Here is a 20,180-nt window from a genome sequence, read left to right as displayed (position 1 = left end):
CAAGGGAGGGGATTCTGCTCCACTCTGGTGAGACCCCACCTGGAGTCCTGCATCCAGCTCTGGAGCCCTCAGTACAGGAAAGACATGGAACTGTTGGAGAGGGTCCAGAGCAGGGTCACCAAGATGATCAGAGGGATGGAACAGCTCTGCTGGCAGGACAGGCTGGGAGAGTTGGGGTTGTTAAGCCTGGAAAAGAGAAGGCTCCTGGGAGACCTTATTCCCATGTTTCTGTACTTAAAACATGTCGATAAGAATGATGGGGACAGACTTTTTAGCGGGGCTTGTTGTGGTAGGACAAGGGGTGATGGTTTTGAACTAGAAGAGGGGAGACTGAGGCCAGACATGTGGAAGACATTTTTCACAATGCGGGTGATGAAACACAACCACTGGTTGCCCAGAGAGGTGGTGGATACCCCATCCCTGAAGAATTCCCAGGCCAGGCTGGATGGGACTCTGAGCAGCCTGATCTGCTTGAAGATGTCCCTGCCCATGGCAGGGGAGTCGGACTAGATGACCTTTGAAGCTCCCTTCCAACACTCTCTATGCTTGTATGATTCCTGTCTCCAAGGAAAGCTCCACCATCTGGGAAATAACCCTTCAAGCACAGAATCACAGGATCCTAGAACCAGAAAATCATTTGATTTAGAGGAGACCATGGAGTCCAACCATAACCTAACTCTAGAACTAAACCATTTCCCAGAGAACCTTCTCTATACATCTTTTAGACACCCCCAGGAATGATGACTCAACCACTTCCCTGGGAACCCTGGTCACTGCTTCACAACCTTTTCCATGAAGAAGCGTTTCCTTATGTCCAATCTAAACCTCCCCTGGCACAACTTAAGGCCATTCCGTCTTGTCCTATCCCTCGGTACTTGGGAGAAGAGATCAACATCCTCCATGTTTCAAACTCTTTTCAGGTAGTTGTGGACACTGATAAGGTCTCCCCTCAGCCTCCTGTTCTCCAGGTTAAACATCTGTTCCCTCAACTGCTCCTCATCACACTTGCTCGTCAGCCCCTCACCAACTCCGTTCCCTTCTCTGAACTTGCTCCAGAACCTCAAGGTCTTTTTTGTCATAAGGGGCTCAAAGCTGACCCCAGGACTCGAGGTGCAGACTCAGCAGTCCTCAGTACATGAGAACAATCACTGCCCTAGTCCTGCTGGCCACACCATTGCTGATCCAACCAGGATACCACTGGCCCTATTTGGCCACCTGGGCACATGCTGGCTTAGGTTCAACCACTGTCAACAACAGCCCCAGGTCCTTTCCGTCCTCAACAAATTTCTAGCCGTTCTTCCCTCAGCCTGTAGCGCTGCCTGGGGTTGTTGTGACCCAAGTGGAGGACCCAGCATTTGGCCGTGTTGAACCTCATACAATTGGCCTCAGCCCATCGATCCACCTGATCCAGATCTCTCTGTAGAGACTTCCTACCCTCTAGCAGGTCAACACTCCCAACAGACTTGGTGTCATCTGCAAACTTATTGAGGGTGCACGTGATCCCCTTGTCTAAATCCTTGATAAAGAAATTAAACAGAACTGGCACCAATACTGAGCCCTGGGGACACCACTCATGACCGGCCACCAACTGGATTTGGCTCCGTTCACCACAACTCCTTGGGCCCGACCCTCCAGCCAGTTCTTTATCCATCGCAGATACACCATCCAGTCCATGAGCTGCAGCTTCTCCAGGAGATGCTGTGGGAAACAGTGTCAAAGTCTTACTAAAGCTTCCCTCATCCCCTATACAGGGTGCCTTGTCATGGAGGAGATCAGGTTTGTCAAGCAGGACCTGCCTTTCTTAAACCCATGCTGCCTAGGACTGATCACCTGGTTGTCCTGTGTCTGCCACATGATGGCACTCAGGATGATATGATCCATACTATTCCCTGGGACTGAGGTCAGGTTGACAGGACTGTAGTTCCCTAGATCCTTCTTATGTCCCGTCTTGTAGATGGGTGTCACATTCACCAACTTTCAGTCAACTGGGACCACCCCACTTAGCCAGGATTGTTGGTAGATAATGGAAAGAGGCTCAGGGATCACCTTCGCCAGCTCCCTCAGCACCCTTGGGTGTATCTGGCCACATAGACCTGTGGGTGTCCAAGTGGTGTAGCAGGTCACCAACCATTTCCCCTTGGATTGTTTGGACTTCATTCTGCTCCTCATCCCTGTCTTCTGTCTCAGGGTGCTGGATACCTGGAGCACAACTGTTCTGACTATTAAAGACTGAGTCAAAGAAGGCTTCTAGTACCTCAACCTTTCCCTGTTCTTTTGTCAATATATTTCCTTGTGCACCCAATGAAGGATGAAGTTTCTCCTTAGCCCTCCTTTTTTTTGCTGAAGTATTTATAGTTTGTTTTTTTCCGTTTGATGGCACTGCTCAGATTCAGCTCCAGTTGGGCTTTAGCCTTTCTGATTTCTTCATGAACAGCTTCATGACATCCTTGTAGTGATACAGGGAATTAACAATTAACTAATTAACACTTAAAAACTAACACTTGACACTTAAGGAACTAACCCTACCCCACATCACTAAAGACACTTAGAGAGCTGACCCTTTAACCCACATCACTCTTGCCCAACCTTGCTTAACTCCGTGTAACTTATTGTACAAAAAACAGGAGTTCACTGACGCCTCACAAAGATAATAATCCTTGGTGCATCCTTGGGTGAACCAGATTACAGAGTCTTGGGCACAGGACAGGAGATAAGCCAGTTTTAACCGACTCAGCAGTCTGAGACCCAACCAACTCATCACACTGGACCAAAGGTGACCATGTACAGAGAAAGAGGACCCGAGTTCACGATCACTGCGCAGTTGCAACCAGGAGGAGCCGGAGATGGAGACTCTGGAAATGGTCTCCTGAACTCATTGTAATAAGAACCGCCCTCTTGGGTACAGGTTATGAATATGTATGAATGTGTTCCTAAAACTGTCATGAATATGTAACACTTTACTGCATTTAACCAAGTTCACAGCTACTGTAATTTTACTCACGCATTAGGTGAAATGATTCCCCGTGTGTCCGGCGTCGTAAATAAATGCATACCCTCTTTATAACCTCAAGGGTTGTAAGGTCATTCTGCGCCACACAAGCAAGTTTGGGGCTGGGACACTGAGGTGATTGGTGACCGTTGCCAGGTGAATGAAAGAAGCTGGATGATCTGTGAGGAACTCACAGGCATTTCCAACTTCACAGAAAAGCAGACCCTTACTGTTAAAGCAACAGCACTTGACATAAAACCCACCCCCAAAACACAAAACACTCACAGTGACCACAGGAAAAGCCTTGGAAAACATTTGAGAAAGATCTACCAGGTTCCAGGGGTCAGGGCTCAGCCATTCTGGTGATCAACAAGCATCAAGGGCTGACATGGCATCAGAGCCACCTCCACATGGCCCTCACCACCTGTAACCAGTGTGTCCAAGTCTTTCCTTGACCAGCCTCCAGGGACAGGGACCTGCACTGGTTGTTTCCTTCACAGCTGTGTCAGTGATGGCCCTTCATGGGGTCTCAAACACCCTCAGAAACTTGGGGTTTGCTTCTGCCTTTTAATTTACTAGAGGTTTGTTCGTTGTTTCAGTACCTGCAGTTCAGGATCATGGCAGCAGAGGGCTCATGAAAATCGAAAATGCTCTTACAAGCCAAGGCTCTGTGCAGCATTTTCCTAAAGGCTTCAAGTCTGGTGTGTATGATTAGGGAGGTTTCAGGAATAGTCAAATGAAAAGCATTTCCATAATAAACAGCAACGAAGCCAAATTTCTTCTATTTCCTTCCCTGCTCGCCCTTCCCTCCCTTTCCAGAACAGGTGGTATCAGCAGCCTCCAGTTCATATTGACGTGGTGCATCTCCTGAAAAGGACAGAATATATCAGAAAAGTGGGTGCCTAAATCACCACGTGAGTGAGGAGACAGGCCAGGACACCTTAAGAGGAATCACACTCCTCTGGGCCAAGAGGTGGGTGTTCCTGGGAATCTCAGGTGCTGTGTACAGTGATACTTGTGTTCAGGGAGCTGGTCAAGTGACCCATCTCCTGTTCTGTAATGGTGTCTGAGTTTGCTCAGGTCACCCCTGACTTGAGCCCATCCACTGCTGGGTGTTCTCCAGACTCCTGCCTTCAGGAACCAAGTCCCAGGAGACCTTGCTGGTGAAGATGGAGGCAAAGAAGCCATGAAGAACCTCAGTCCTGTCTGATTCTACTCTTATGAATTCAGCAGCAGGCCCATGTTACCCTTGTCTATTCTTCTGCTGTAAGGAAGATGAATCAGTTCATCTTGCTGCCCTTACACTCCCCTGCAGGTATCAAGGCCAGGGCAGCTTTGGCATCATCCCCACATCCGTGGACAAGGTTTCTAAATTCCTCCTTAGCATCTTCCCCTGCTTCCACCTCCTGTGTGCTGCCTTTTTGCCCTGGAGCTATGTCAGTTCAGACGAGCAGCCTCATAAGACAAACACTTCTTTACATGGTACTTAGAGACAACATTTTGTGCTTGGAGCAGGCTGTCCTGTAAGGCTGATCAGATTTCCTGAGCTCCTTCATCCTACCCAGACCTACTTCCATGTCACCACGTCGCCCGCCATCCCCCACTATGTCAAAGTCTTCTCTGCTGGAGCCCACCAGCCTGTGCTCTGCTGCTGGCCTTCCTCCCTCCCCTCTGGTGCCTGGGAACCCACTGCTTCCAGGTCACAACAGCCAAGGTGGACACTGATGTTCACATCCCTCACCAGCTCTTTTTGTTTCCCAGATCCAGGTGAGAATCACCCTTGTTGCCCACCAAGCGGACATGTTAAGCAGTTGGCCCAAGATCCTCTGGACTGTTGGCACCTGCAACTTTGCCAGGCCACTGAATGTCAGTCAATTACAGTTCCCCATAGGAAACTGCTCATTGACTGGTGACTTCTTCAGGTTGCTGACAGAAGATCTTTTCCACTACTTCTCCATAATCCAGCATTTTATAACACCCAAAGCACTGTCACCCTGTGCTGGTTTATATGACAAGTCTTGGAACTGGAGGTGAGTGTGGCTGTGCTACAGTTGTCACCTCTCTGAGAAGACAACAGGAGTTTGATCAACATCAGACAGCGTCCATTTCAGCTGCTCCAAGATGGACCCAAACATCGCCAAATCTGACCCACTCAATGATGCTGGCAGCACCTCTGGGATATTGTATTTGAGAAAGGGTAAAAAACGCTGCACAACAGCAGGTGGGAGAGAGGAGGGAGGAGATGTGAGAGAAAAGCACTGCAGACACCAAGGTCATATCCCATAGGACCCAAGCAGGTCCCTCAGCAGGCCAAAGCTTGCTCTCCTGAAATCCTGCTCTTGGCCTTGTGATCATCTCCCAGGAGCCTCAGCTGCACTTTCCCATCCCTGACTGTTCCATCCTGACCAACTCTTTGTGGTTTGTAAGTGTGAAGTCCCACAGGGCACCTCACCCCACTGACTCCTCAGTCACCCGTGTCAGGAAGATGTTGTCAATGAGCTCCAACCCCTCCTGGATGGCTGGTACCGTGCAGATATTGGGATATCTCAGGTCTGTCACGAGGACACGGCCCTGGAAACATGAGGCTTCTTTCATTTGTCTGAAGGAGGCCTCATCTAATTGCTCTTCCTCATCAGTGAGTCAGTAGCTGATGTCCAGTCACCACAACACTACCCATGTTGTTCTGCCCTCTCATGCTGACTCCTCAACCTTCAGCTGACATTGTCTGTCCCCAGGCTGAATTTCATGCATTCCTGCTGTTCTCTCACAAGAAGGGAATCTATCCCTGTAAGTCCTGACCTCTGACATTATGAGTAGCAGACCCCCAAGACCCCACGGTTTCTCCAGGAGATGGTATTTGTAGTGTCCTGTAACTCCTTATCCTGTTACCTTGGGAGAGAAACCCTTATCAGGATAAACCATCTGCATGCAAACATTAACAGCTGAGCAAATGGAGCTTCAGTCCGGGGAGAGTCCAGACCTTGTGAATATCTGGTATTCACCCAGCAGAAAGCTCTGAAGCTGTAGAAAGAGAAGTGACCAGTGCCGTATCAGGGTGGGACAATAACCCCATCCATCAGGACAGAGCAGGACCTGACACGCTGAGCAGTGACCCTGAGGAGAAGGGCCTGGGCACTCCAAGGTCCCCACACCAGCCCGTGGTGCACGCTCTCCATGAACAAGGCAGCTGCACACGGGGCTGCATGAGGAGGAGCGTGGGAACCCAGACACCTGGAGTTCTCATCCCATTCGGTTCAGCACTGGTGTGACCCCACACACACGGGGGTGTGCCAGTGTGCGGCTTCCCAGTTTGGAGAAGCAGGGAGGAACTGGAGAGTGCAGGGCTGTGCCAAGGCAGGTTCAGCACCTTGTGCACATGGTGTGGGATGCTGAGGGACCTGGGCTGCTTCAGCCCAACAGCACTGGGGAGGTTACAGCAGTGCAGGAGTAGCCAGAGAGTGCTTGAAGGGTGGTTTCAAAGATGGTGGCGGTTTTCTTCCTAGTGGGAAAGAGCATGGGAAAGAAATAATGGCACAAAGTGCAGCTGGGGAGGTCCAGGCTGGACAAGAGCAGGAAGGAATGTGACTGGAAGGGCAGTGCTGTGGTGGAGCAGGTCAGCAGAGGGAGTCTGCATCAGCCCAAGGCTTTGTGCAGGCTGTCGTGGAGATGATCACGGGATGTAAAGAGGTTGAGAGCCCCCACCAGACATAGTCCTGCCCTTGGATTGCACAGCCCCACATCACACTGTCCCAGGAAGGGCCCTGGGCAAGGTGAGAGGGACAGGATCAGACTTCCCCGGGGCTGGGAGTCAGGGCTTGGACCTTTAGTTAATGGAACACATTCAGGTTTCCTCTAGCATCAGAGCCACCTTTCACTTGCTTACCCTTTGTTCTGTCCCATCTGCCCTGGGGATGGTTTCTCAGTTGTGTCCCTAGGTGGAATTCATTAACATTACAAGAAACTTTGAAGTTTAGATCTGAGTTTGACTTCTTCCACTTGCCCTCAGGGTCTGAGGTTCATGAACTCAGCACCAAAGCCACCAGAGGGGTCATTAAAGCGCCCTGGGCTGCTCCTGAGCTGCTGAGCTGGGCTGGGCTCCTGGGACAGAGGGAGCTCCTGGCAAGCGGCAGCGCTGCAGAGAGACAGCTCTGCCCAGGAGCAGCTCCTCTGCACACGCAGCAGGGCTGAGGGCTCTGCCTGGGGATCTCAGGGAGACGAGCAAGGCAGAGAGAGATTAAAGGTGGTCAGGATTGGGAGGATGACTGAGAGCTCACTGGAGGAGAAACCTTTGCAGCCCTTGCCATGGTAAGTCTCTGGGTGCAGGGCAATGCAGCTGTAGCTCCTGGAGGCATCTCCTAAAACTGGCACAGGCACAGCTGGTGGGATCTGTAAGGAGGGGGCTCTTGTCAGGCAATGTTGAACAGCTGTGAAGCCAGGTGAGCACCCAGGGGTGCCCAGGGCTGTCCTGCAGAGCAGGGTCCCTGCACCCCAGGGCTGTGCTGGGGCAGGGACTCTGCCACCTGCCAGGGTCAGCGCTCAGCCTGCCTGGGAGATCCCCTTGCACTGCAGGAGAAGCTCTGCATGAAAGGAACAACCCCAGCATTGCAGGGTCCTTCTGCTGTACAGAGGGTGCTGCCTGGGTCAGAGCTGCTCAGAGGTCCAGATCACTGCAGAACATTCCCAGGGGACTTTTAAACAAGAAGAGCAAGGCACTGGCTACCTGAAAGGGAATGATCCTGGTATTTTAGCCACTTACTACGGGTTGACAGGGTGGGCACTGAGACATAGAAACTAATCTTTTGGTTCAGGATGAGGCACTGAAATTCCAGATCCATTTATCTTGAAGTTGAATAAACCTGGGAGTATCAGAACTAAACACATCATGGCTTGCAGACAGTATCAGGATGACTTTTCCAGGCTCATTATTGTTAAATCTGCTGTTCCCATCAGAGCCGCCCACACAGAGCTGCCCCTGGGCAGTGCCGGCTGCTGGGAGGGGTCTGCAGGGCAGAGCTGAGCACACAGCGGGTGGGATGGGGTCTGTGACACTGACAGGAGGAGACCTGGGGACACAGACACAGCTGCCGGCAGGGAGAGCTCCAGGCAGCAGAGCAGGGGGTGCTCAGCAGCTCTTTTGGTCCTTCTCTGCAGATGATGCTGGGTATTGTCTGCTGGACAATGGTCTGACTGTCCCTTGAGCACATCCCATCTTCAGGAGCCCTGACTCTGCTCTGCCTGTCCTGCTGGGCTCACAAGCTGCCCCCAGAAAGGCCCAGCTCTGCTGTAGGATCCCTGAGTGCTGAGCCTTTCCTTGGAGTCCGCACTCTCCTCTCAGAGTCCTTTGCTTCTCTTGGTGAGGGGTCGTGTCCTGCTCTCTCCATCACATCTCCACCTCTGGGCTGGAGCAGGGAAGAGTTTGCAGATCGGCTCTTTCAAACAGGGCTCCTCTACTCCACTCTGAGTCCAGTTTTGGGTTTTATTTTACAGAGATCTGTTTATGAAGTCGTTTTCAAGGCAGCACAAGTGTAAGCTCAGGGCAAATGGGTAAAAGCTGCTCTCCTAGCTATGCACTGAGCCACAGAGAGATGAGCCCTTTTGCCTGTCCAATCTCAAGACTCTTCACATTTTCAGTCATATATACGAGGAATTCAACCCCTACAGAAATCCACTCATGAGATGTGATGATATAAAGTTAAAAACACAGAGAAAATCATGATAACTACATACTATGGGCTCTGCTTTGCAACCCATGCTCTTAAGCATCACGAGTGCAGATATTGAACTTTTCAATTAATGGTGCATAAAATCTGACATTGCTTGTGAACATCAAAACTCTCATAAACCAGCTCCCATGTCCCCACTGCAGCAGAGCAAAGCTGGCTGCTTGGCCTCTCATGGGTGGAGGTCCCGCTACTCACAGCACACTCAGCCAGCACAGACCACAGAAAGGAAGTACAGTACAGTTGGAGTTATTAATACGAAAAATAGAGTGGCTTCCTCAGAGCAGTCTGCCCTGATTTTAGGTTGTCTTTTTTCTTTTAGAAGAGAGAGCCCCCATGGCAAGAAGCAACATATGTCCAACAGCAGCTCCATCACCCAGTTCCTCCTCCTGGCCTTCACCAACACTCGGGAGCTGCAGCTCTTGCACTTCTGGCTCTTCCTGGGCATCTACCTGGCTGCCCTCCTGGGCAACGGCCTCATCATCACCACCATAGCCTGGGACCAGCACCTCCACACCCCCATGTACTTCTTCCTGCTCAACCTCGCCCTCCTCGACCTGGGCTCCATCTCCACCATTGTCCCCAAATCCATGGCCAATTCCCTCTGGGACACCAGGGCCATTTCTTATTTGGGATGTGCTGCACAACTGTTTTGCTTTGTCTTTTTCATTTCAGCAGAGTTGTATCTTCTCACCATCATGTCCTACGACCGCTACGTTGCCATCTGCAAACCCCTGCACTACGGGACCCTCCTGGGCAGCAGAGCTTGTGTCCACATGGCAGCAGCTGCCTGGGCCACTGGGTTTCTCTATTCTCTGCTGCACACGGCCAATACATTTTCACTGCCCCTGTGCAAGGGCAATGCCCTGGGCCAGTTCTTCTGTGAAATCCCCCAGATCCTCAAGCTCTCCTGCTTATACTCCTACCTTAGGGAACTTGGACTTATTGTGATAGGTCTCTTCGTAGCATTCGTGTGTTTTGTGTTTATTGTGCTGTCCTATGTGCAGATCTTCAGGGCCGTGCTGAGGATCCCCTCTGAGCAGGGACGGCACAAAGCCTTTTCCACCTGCCTCCCTCACCTGGCCGTGCTCTCTCTGTTCCTCAGCACCATAATGTTTGCCTACCTGAAACCCCCCTCCATCTCATCCCCATGGCTGGATCTGGTGGTGTCTGTTTTGTACTCGGTGGTGCCTCCAGCAGTGAACCCCCTCATCTACAGCATGAGGAACCAGGAAATCAAGGATGCCCTGTGGAAAAAGATGACCGGATTTCTTCTGAAGCTATAAACTGCCTCTGTCTTCTTCTACATAATAGTTATAGTCTATCTCTTTGAAGGTTCATCGTGTGTGCAGTATTTTCTTTCTCTACTTGTATTATTTTTTTATGACTATATCATGATTCCCTTTGTAATTCCCTGCCTGCTTTTCTTTTCTCGCTGTGTGGCTGTGTCTGGGAGGAACTGTTCTCTCTGTGTTTAAGAAAAATAAAAGACCCTTCATAATTTTTTTTTCCTGCCGACATCCTAACTGCAAGGCCTTTTTGGAGCTGCAGTGATAGTTCTTACGTGCATGGGTGGAAGGGAAAAGAGCTGTCGCATGGCAGCCCTGCCAGGGAGCACCAGTGCTTGTTCTTCCAGAGCTGTTCTGGTTCCACTCCCCCACTCTCCTTCTCATCCCTTGTGTTGGTGCAAGGCCTGAGTGCTCTGGCAGCTTGGTCCCCATCCTGCTGTGTGTCAGCGCTGTGAGCGCAGGCAGGGACAGGCAATGGGCACTGCTGTGACAGAGCTGGCCTCACAGCAGCCTTTCCAGATAGAAAGGTGATCTCCTGTGGGCAGGGCCTGAAAGTTTAGGTCTTCTTCCAAACCTTCTCTCAAGGATATGCCCAAGAAACTGGCCCACAGATGAAACACTGTTGTACAATTGAGCAGTGTGTGTGTGCAGGGCTGGCACACAGCAGTGTCCTCTCACAGCCAGGCCTCCTGCCAGAGACCTGCAGGACCAGCAGAGCAGGGGCTGGGCTGTGCCCTTGTGCAATAAATACCCCTTCATAAGGAGCCTCAAGTCAATCACCATGGACTGGCCCCCCACAACCACCATTTCTAGTATTGGCCTCTCACCCACAGAGGTTGTTCTTCCCTCCACGGATGGACACTCAATGAATAGTTCAGCAGTCCATGTTTACTTTGTACAGATGAGATGTGAGCATGCACATCATGTGCATGAGGTGACATGAATGTGAGTGAGCACAAACACCATCAACTATTCCTTTCCATTCTGTGAAGGTCTGTGGCACATATAAGGTCTTGAGGTCATTTCATGTTGGCAGAAACATCCTATGGGAGACTGCCTGAGTACAGCACTGGGTTGTGCTTCCTTTAAATGAGGTCCCCGTGTCCAGTCCTCATGACGTGGGACATCTCAGATAAGTACAGAGAAGTGTGACATGCTAAAGGGATGAGATGCTTCCCATCCTTTGGAGTGGTAACAGGAGGCCAGAGGGACACTGTGACTCCTGCCTCTGTGTGTAAAAGGGACAGACTCTGTCTCTGAGCATCCCTGGGTGCATAAGGAGTCCATGAGGCCAGCTCAGATGTGGACACCTGACAGTACCCTGATATTTATGTCAAAAGTGCCATAGAAACCAGAATGGTTCTGGGGTCCTTAGAAAACGCAGACCTCAAACCCATCTTCAAGAAGAGCAGGAATAGAAACTGGGAGAATAACAGACTGGCCACCCTACCTCCCTCCCTGGGAAGGGGATGGGACACGTCCTCCTGCAGCCGTTTCCAGGAATGTGAAGGACAAGGAAGGGACTGCTGAACCCAAGTGGACAGGGGAAAGAAAGGCATGTTGTGTACAGGGTGTTTGCAAGGCTCAGCCATGGTCTCCTTCTGGCCAGAGCAGTGCTGATGGGGCTCAGGAAGTGGATGCTGGGTAGGAAGTTGGCTTAACCATCAAACCCAAATATCAGCAGTGGTAGAAAGTCCTCCGTGCAGCCAGTTACTGGTGTCATCTCTCAGTGACCAGCATTTGAACAACACTGTTGAACGTCTTTATTCTCCCCTCCTAAGATAAAACTGAGTGCACTTTCAGTGCGTTTGAGGATGATGCAAACCTGGGTATAGGCCTTGAACAACCTGACCTGGTTCACCTGCCCTGAGCAGGAGAGTGAGACAAGATGAGTGAGACAAGGGCTCTCTGCAAACCTGAGTTATTCCAGTAAGCAGCATGGGACTGTGAAGGGGACACTGAGGTCAATTCTGTCTCTGGAGGTGACAGCCCAGCAGCAGGGACATGGCTGGGAAAGAGCCTCTCCCTAAGTGCTCACAGGCCCTATCCAGGAAGAGGCCTTAGACATGGGTTGTCATGTCCATCCCACCTGAGAACATGAGGGGACAGCAGCAGGGACATGGCTGTGTCTGTCAGAGAAGCTGAAAGGCCAGTAGCAGTCATGGGATTTAGAAGATCATGGTGAGGTTACTTGTCTTCGGTCAGGTAAAAGACCAAAAGAAATGCTGGAGTGAGAGCAGGTGGGGAAGCGAGATGGGTGTCTGCAGCCTGCAGGGAAAGAGGGGCAGGGGTAGGACCGTGTAGAACAGCCTGTGGTGGAGATGGAAAAGGGCGCTGGCAAGGCTGGAAGGGACCCACAGAACCCAGGTCTCTGTCCCCTTGGCCATGGCAGTTGTCTCTGCCACTGAGGCCCAGGAGAAGCCATGTTGTCCTCATGGCTCTGGGGCCTCACTGCCTCCTTGCAGCCCCGTGGGGAAGCTGGAAGTTGTTGTCCCAGTGTTGTCCTTCCCTCGGCCTTGCACACCCACATCCCACGGTCCCAGGAAGAGCCCTGAGCCGTCTGTGAGGGACAGGATCCCCCTTCCCGTTGCCTTCTCCTTTCTGTTTTGGAGAGTCATGGCTTCTCCTTTCTGTTTTGGAAAGTAAACCAAGCAAACTCCCCCTGGCAGTTACATCACTTTTCTTTACATAAGATTCTCCACTGAAGTTTGCACCTGGTTGTTACAGCTTTTCTGCAGTTCGCAAATGCTACAGCCATCTACAGGAAGGGCTGGAAGGAGGACCTGGTGACCTAGAGATCTGTCAGTCTTATTTCAGTGCTGGGGACAGTCACAGAGCAGATGATCGTGAGTAACATCACGCAACACTTACAAGAGAACCATATGATCAGACCCAGTCAACATGGGTTTATGAAAGGCAGGTCCTGTTTGACCAACCTGATCTTCTTTCATGACAAGGTGACCCAGCTAGTAGATGAGGGAAAGGCTGTGGAGGTTGTGTCCTTAGACTGCAATAAAGCCTTTGACACCGTATCCCACAGCATCTCCTGGAGAAGCTGCAGCTCATGGCCTGGATGGTGTATCTGCGATGGGTAAAGAACTGGCTGGAGGGCCAGGCCCAAAGAGTTGTGGTGAACGGAGCCAAATCCAGTTGGTGGCCGGTCACGAGTGGTGTCCTCAGGGCTCAGTATTGAGGCCAGTTCTGTTTAATCTCTTTATCAATGATCTTGATGAGGGGATTGAGTGCGCCCTCAGTAAGTTCGCAGATGACACCAAGTCTGTTGGGAGTGTTGATTTGCTGGAGGGTAGGAAGGCCATACAGAGGGATCTGGACAGGTTGGATCATTGGGCTGAGGCCAATTCCATGACGTTCAACAAGGCCAAGTGCCGGGTCCTGTGCTTGGATCACAACAACCCCATGAAGGCTACGGGCTCAGGGAAGAGTGGTTGGGAAGCGTCCCGGCAGAAGGGATCTGGGGGTGTTCATTGACAGCAGCTGAACATGAGCCAGCATGTGCCCAGGTGGCCACAAAGACCACCAGCATCCTGACGTTCACCAAGAATATCGCAACCAGCAGGATCAGGCCAGTGATCATCCTGTTGTAATCTGCGCTGGCGAGGCCCCACCTCAAATCCTGTGTTCAGTTTTGGGCCCCTCACTATAGGAAAGACCTTGAGGCTCTGGAGCGAGTTCAGAGAAGGGCAATAGAGCTGGTGAGGGGCTGGAGCACAAGTGTGATGGGGAGCAGCTGAGGGACCTGGGGGGGTTCAACCTGGAGGACAGGAGGCTGAGGGGAGACCTTATCACTGTCCACAACTCCCTGAGAGGAGGTTGGGACATGTGGGCTGCTGTCTCTTCTCCCAAGGAGCAACTGATAGGACGAGAGGAGATGGTCCCAAATTGCACCAGAGGGGGTTTAGATTGGATATTTGGAAAAAATTCTTCCTGGAAAGGGTTGTCAGCCATTGGAACAGGCTGCCCAGGGCAGTGGTGGAGTCACCATCCCTGGAGGGGTTTTAAAAGGAGCTTAGACGAGGTTCTTAGGGACATGATTTAGTGCTAGAGTCAGGCTGTGGTTGGACTCAATGATCCTGTGGGTCTCTTCCAACTGAAATTGTTCTATGATTCTATGCGATCAACTGGAAAATTCTTCTATCACTTCCTCAAAATGCTCTTTACATACCTGTCTCTTTACCTACACTCCAGAAACTTATCTAATTAAGCACACAAGTCTTGAATACCAGATGTAAATGATGAAAGCACCATGGCTCTATCAGTCTGGTCTGATACCTGCCAGTCCCAGGCAAACACCTCAGGTACACGGCGACCTCTCGAGGTTTGCACTGGGTGCTTATAGAGAGACCATGGAGCTCAGCCCGAAAACCTGAAAGCCTGAAAACTCCGCTCAAAACTGAAAACCAAACCCAACCAAACTAAAACGAAGCAACAACAAGAACAAAAAGACCCACACTTTTTTAATCAGGTAAAATAATTCAATATTTCCAATAAAATGTCTGTGGAATTTCTATCCTACCAAAATATGTACTTTCTGAACATGTATGTACTGTGGGAGATGAAACATTGGCCTTTCCCTGTGCTTTCATTGCCAGAACTCTGTCTATCATGATGTGTATTTAATCCCCTGAGCATCCAGGAATTTCTGCCTGTCCTTATCCAGCTCACCATGTCTGAACTCATCTCTTCAGAAGCCTGTCTGGACATTTGCACTTTCCATGGCTCCCTAGAGGATCTTCACCTCTCACTCTTTGCTCATTCAGAGCCTCTCAACTCTCACTCTGCTCTGAGCTTCAGGCAGGTAAAGTCTTTCAGCAGTTGCTCTCGTACTCCCTATAGGCAACTCTTCAATTAGGGCAATGGACCTCGCTGGAAACTGCTTAATTTAACCACAGAACTGAGAAAGACTATTAATTTCTATTGTGTTTCTTTTTTTTTTTCTTTTTATCGTTTTTTTTTTCCCTCTAATTAAAAATTCCCCGTTGCCTGTTTACATCCTGTTCTCTAAGGAAACATGAAGCAATTCCTGCAGAGAAGCTGTAACAATCAGTGCAAACTTCAGTGCAGAATCTGATGTAAAGAAATGGGCTGTAAATCCCAGGGGCCAATGAGCAAAACAGGGAGTTTGAGGAGCTGATTATAGATTTCCTGATAACAATTTGAGTAGAGAAACATTCTTCTCAGGAAATGCTCTGTTTATTTGACAGCTTTTATGTCTCCTATGCTGCCTATTATTTTATTTTATTTTATTTTATTTTATTTTATTTTATTTTATTTTATTTTATTTTATTTTATTTTATTTTATTTTAATTTTCTTGTTTTTCCACCTATTCCTTCTCCCAAAACCTTTCCAAGGGAAAGATTCCTTGAATCACAGAGTAGTTCAGGTGTGAACATCATCTTGTCTCACTGTCCTGCTCAGGGGAGGGTGAACCAGGTGAGGTTGTTCAAGTCCTCTGCCCAGCTTTGCACCATCCTCAAAGGAGCTGAAACTACACTGTGTTCCATCATCAGTTCCGAAGGAGCTGAAGGTTCACTCTGTCACATCATACAGGGGGAAAGTAAAGACATTCAACAGTGTTGGCCCAAATGCTGGTCCCTGAGGGATTCCACTGCTAACTGGCTCTATGGGGCACTTTGTGCCACTGGTGACATTTGGGTTTCATCATCCAGCCAACTTCCTACCCAGCATCTACCTCTTTAGTGCAGATAGCATCAGTCAGATTATAAGGACATCATGGGAAACCATGTCTGACACCTTGTGAATTTCCATGTGCACAACATGCCTTTCTTTCCATGCCCATTTGGGTTCACTAATCCCTTCCTTGTTTTCCAAGTGTCTGGACATGGCTGCAGGAAGACTTGTCCCATCCTCTTTCCATGGAAGGACACAGGCTGACCAGCCTGTAGTTCTCACAATTCTCATTCCTGCCCTTCTTGAAGACAGGTTTGACAACTGGCTTTGCCAAGGACCTCAGAACCTCTCTGCTTGCTCTGGCGCATTTGGGACCACAATCCAGACTCACGGGTAAGGATGATGTAGCAGACAGGAGTACATGAGGTTGATCTGCCTGGGCCAGTGGGGTTTGTTCTGGAGTCACAAACAGAAATGTCAGATGTCCACATCTGAGGCAGTCCCATGGACTCCTTATGCACCTAGGGATGTTCAGAGTTTGTCCCTTTTACTCACAGAGGCAGGAGTCACAGTGTCCCTCTGGCCTCCTGTTGCCACTCCCAAAGGACAGGAGGCACCTCAGCCCTGTGGTGTGTGACCCTGCTCTGCACTCATCTGAGATGTCCCATAGCATGAGGAATGGACCTGGGGATCACAGTTCAAGGATGCATATGCAATGTTGCATTCAGGTGGTTTCCCATAGGATGTTACTCCCACTGTGAAGTGACCTCAAGACTCTGTCTGTCTCAAAAGCATTCATGGAACCCCCAAGAATGGCTGATGTTGCTTCTGCTCACCTAGGTTCATCTCACCTCTCATACATGATGTGCATGCTCACATCTCATCTGCACAATGCAAACATGGATTTCTAACCTACTCATTCAGGAACAAATTCTCCAATCTGGTGTGATAGCCCAGGGCTGGAAATAGAAGTTGTGAGGGGCCAGTCCATGACGATGCCCTGGGACAGCTTTTGTGGGGTGTCCAGTGCACAGGGGCACAGCCCAGCCCCTGCTCTGCTGGTCCTGCAGGTCTCTGGCAGGAGGCCTGGCTGTGAGAGGACACTGCTGTACCAGCCCTGCACACACACACTGTTCAGCTGTACAATGATGTTTTAACCTGCAGGCTGCTTTCTTGTGTGTGTTCTTTGAGAGAAGGTTTGGAAGAAGACCTGAACCTTCAGGTCCTACCCTGAGGAGATCACCTTTGATTCTGGAAAGGCTGTTGTGAGGCCAGCTCTGTCACAGCAGTGCCCATTGCCTGTCCCTGCCTGCGCTCACAGCACTGACACACAGCAGGACGGGGACCAAGCTGCCAGAGCACTCAGGCCTTGCACCAACACAAGGGATGAGAAGGAGAGTGGGGGAGTGGAACCAGAACAGCTCTGGAAGAACAAGCGCTGGTGCTCCCTGGCAGAGCTGCTGTGCTGGGAATTCTTCCCTCCGACTCTGCTCACAAGCACTTTGCTTTCAGCTTCACAAAGTTCTCAGAGGAAGGATATCGGACAAGCAATTCGCTGCAGGGTTCTTTATTTTGTTCAAATACACAGAAACCATGCCATCTTATTTACACTGTCTATGAATCAAGGTGTAAAGATAGACAGAGAATTAGAAGTGGGCTTAAAAATGACATTTATTTGTGGGTGATATTATCACAGCCAAAAAGAAGCAAAACCAAACAAGTCTCCCTCCAAATCCAAAACGTCAACAACTCTCGAAGCATACGAAAGAGCAGCCAGACCTTTCATAAGTTATATCACAAGTGATGTGCAGAAGAGGGGCAAATTATTGCTTTTGACAAGCATCTAGCCATTAGTTTGCTCAGAGCATCCTTGAGCTCCTGGTTCCTCATGCTATAGATGAGGGGGTTCACTGCTGGAGGCACCACCGAGTACAGAAAGGACACAGCCAGGACCAGGGATGGGGATGAGATGGAGGGGGGTTTCAGGTGGGCAAACATGGCAGTGCTGAAAAACAGGGAGACCACAACCAGGTGAGGGAGGCAGGTGGAAAAGGCTTTGTGCCGTCCCTGCTCAGAGGGGATCCTCAGCACGGCCCTCAAGATCTGCACATATGAACACAATGAACACAATGAACACAAAACACATAAAAACTAAGCAGGCACTGACCACCATAAGCCCAAGTTCCCTGAGGTAGGAGTGTGAGCAGGAGAGCTTGAGGATCTGGGGGATTTCACAGAAGAACTCGCCCAGGGCATTGCCCTTGCACAGTGGCAGTGAAAATGTATTGGCCGTGTGCAGCAGAGCACTGAGAAACCCAGTGGCCCAGGCAGCTGCTGCCATGTGGACACAAGCTCTGCTGCCCAGGAGGGTCCTGTAGTGCAGGGGTTTGCAGATGGCAATGTAGCGGTCGTAGGACATGATGGTGAGGAGCGAATACTCTGCTGTGATCAAGAGGGCAAATGAAAAGAGCTGCACAGCACATCCTGGGTAGGAGATGGTCCTGGTGTCCCAGAGGGAGTTGGCCAAGGACTTGGGGAGAATAGTAGAGATGCAGCCCAGGTCCAGGAGGGCAAGGTTGAGCAGGAAGAAGTACATGGAGGTGTGGAGGTGCTGGTCACAGGCTATGGTGGTGATGATGAGGCCGTTGCCCAGGAGGGCAGCCAGGTAAATGCCCAGGAAGAGCCAGAAGTGCAAGAGCTGCAGCTTCCATGTGTCTGTGAACGCCAGGAGGAGGAACTGGGTGATGGAGCTGCTGTTGGACATTTGCTCCTTCCTGACATGGAGGTACTGCTCTAAAAAACGAAATGACAAATTAAAATGCAGGAAGACTCTTCTGAAAAGTCCACTACATCTTTTCATAGTAATCACTCCATTTGAAATGCATTTCTATCTTCTGGTTTGTGCTGGTTGAGTGTGCTGTGAGCAGCAGGACCTCTGCCCATGTGCTGCCAAGCAGCCAGCTTTGTTCTGCTCCGGCGGGGACACGGGAGCTGGTTTGTGACAGATCCAGCATTCACAGGCAGTGTCAGGTGTAAACCACCATTGGTGGAAAAGTTCAGTATCTGCACTCATGTCTCTAAGAACGTGGGCTGCAGAAGGGAGCCTTAGCATGTCTTTATAATAATATTGTCTGTGGTTTTTATTTTCCACCATCACATATGGGAAGAGAGAAAGTCTTCATTTTCATGACTAAAATGAGGAGAGTCGTGTGCTAGGACAGGTGATAGGGCTCAGCTTCCTATGGCTTAGAACAGAGTCAGGAGAGTAGCAGTGTCTTTCAGTTTTTTTACCCATCTCTTGAGAGATTTTGCTGGTGCTGCTTTGAAGATGAATTCACACACAAATAACTCTCTGAAAAACCAAAACAACTGGAGTCATATAGAAGTGGGCAAGCACTGTTTGAAAGGGCAGATCTGCAAACTCTTCCCTGCCCCAGCCCAGAGGTGGAGATGTGATGGAGAGAGCAGGACACGACCCCTCACTGAGAGAAGCAAAGGACTCTGAGAGGAGAGTGCGGACCCCAAGGAAAGGCTCAGCAGAGCAGAGTCAGGGCTCCTGAAGATCGGATGTGCTCAAGTGACCATCGGATCATTGCCCAGCAGACAACACCCAGCTTCATCTGCAGAGAAGGATCAAAAGAGCTGCTGAGCACCCCCTGCTCTGCTGCCTGGAGCTCTCCCTGCCGGCAGCTGTGTCTGTGTCCCCAGGTCTCCTCCTGTCAGTGTCACAGACCCCATCCCACCTGCTGTGTGCTCAGCTCCACCCCGCAGACCCCTCCCAGCAGCCGGGCAGCTCTGTGTGGGCAGCTCTGATGGAAACAACAGACCAGCCTTGATGACCCTCGAAAAGTCGTCCTGATGCTGTCTATAAGCCAGGGTGTGTTTAGTTCTGATACTCCCAGGTTTATTCACCTCTAAGAGAAATGGATCTGAAATTTCAGGGCCTCATTCTGAACCAAGAAATTAGTTTCTATGCCCTAGTGCCCACCCCATCAACCCAGAGTAAATGACTAAATTACCAGGATCCTTCCCATTCAGGTAATCACTGCCCTGCTGCACTTTTTTAAAAGTCCCCTGGGAATGTTCTGCAGTGATGTGGAGCTCTGAGCAGCTCTGACCCAGGCAGTACCCTCTGTACGGCAGAAGGACCCTGCAATGCTGGGGTTGTTCCTTTCATTCAGAGCTTCTCCCTGCAGTGCAAGGGGATCTCCCTGGGCAGGCTGAGCGCTGACCCTGGCAGGTGGCAGAGTCCCTGCCCCGGCACAGCCCTGGGGTGCAGGGACCCTGCTCTGCAGGACAGCCCTGGGCACCCCTGGGTGCTCACCCAGCTTCACAGCTGTTCAACATTGCCTGACAAGAGCCCCCTCCTTACAGATCCCACCAGCTGTGCCTGGGCCAGTTTTAGGAGATGCCTCCAGGAGCTACAGCTGCATTGCCCTGCACCCAGAGACTTACCATGGCAAGGGCTGCAAAGGTTTCTCCTCCAGTGAGCTCTCAGTCATCCTCCCAGTCCTGACCACCTTTAATCTCTC

The 20,180-nt window shown here is 50.5% G+C and overlaps 1 protein-coding gene across 1 annotated transcript; it reads left to right on the top strand.

Annotated features, from left to right (window-relative positions):
- The first annotated feature begins 9,062 nt into the window (after positions 1-9,062).
- Positions 9,063-9,995, top strand: LOC136110903 (olfactory receptor 14A16-like). The gene has a single exon (XM_065854620.2). It carries the CDS (start codon positions 9,063-9,065, stop codon positions 9,993-9,995), a length of 933 nt encoding a protein of 310 aa, XP_065710692.2.
- Positions 9,996-20,180: the final 10,185 nt, after the last annotated feature.

This window comes from Patagioenas fasciata, unplaced genomic scaffold (genome assembly GCF_037038585.1).
Source record: "Patagioenas fasciata isolate bPatFas1 unplaced genomic scaffold, bPatFas1.hap1 Unplaced_17, whole genome shotgun sequence".
In the NCBI taxonomy this organism is placed as follows: domain Eukaryota; kingdom Metazoa; phylum Chordata; class Aves; order Columbiformes; family Columbidae; genus Patagioenas; species Patagioenas fasciata.
The sequence above is the reverse complement of the archived record's forward strand: the minus strand, read 5'-3'. Positions and strand labels throughout refer to the sequence as shown.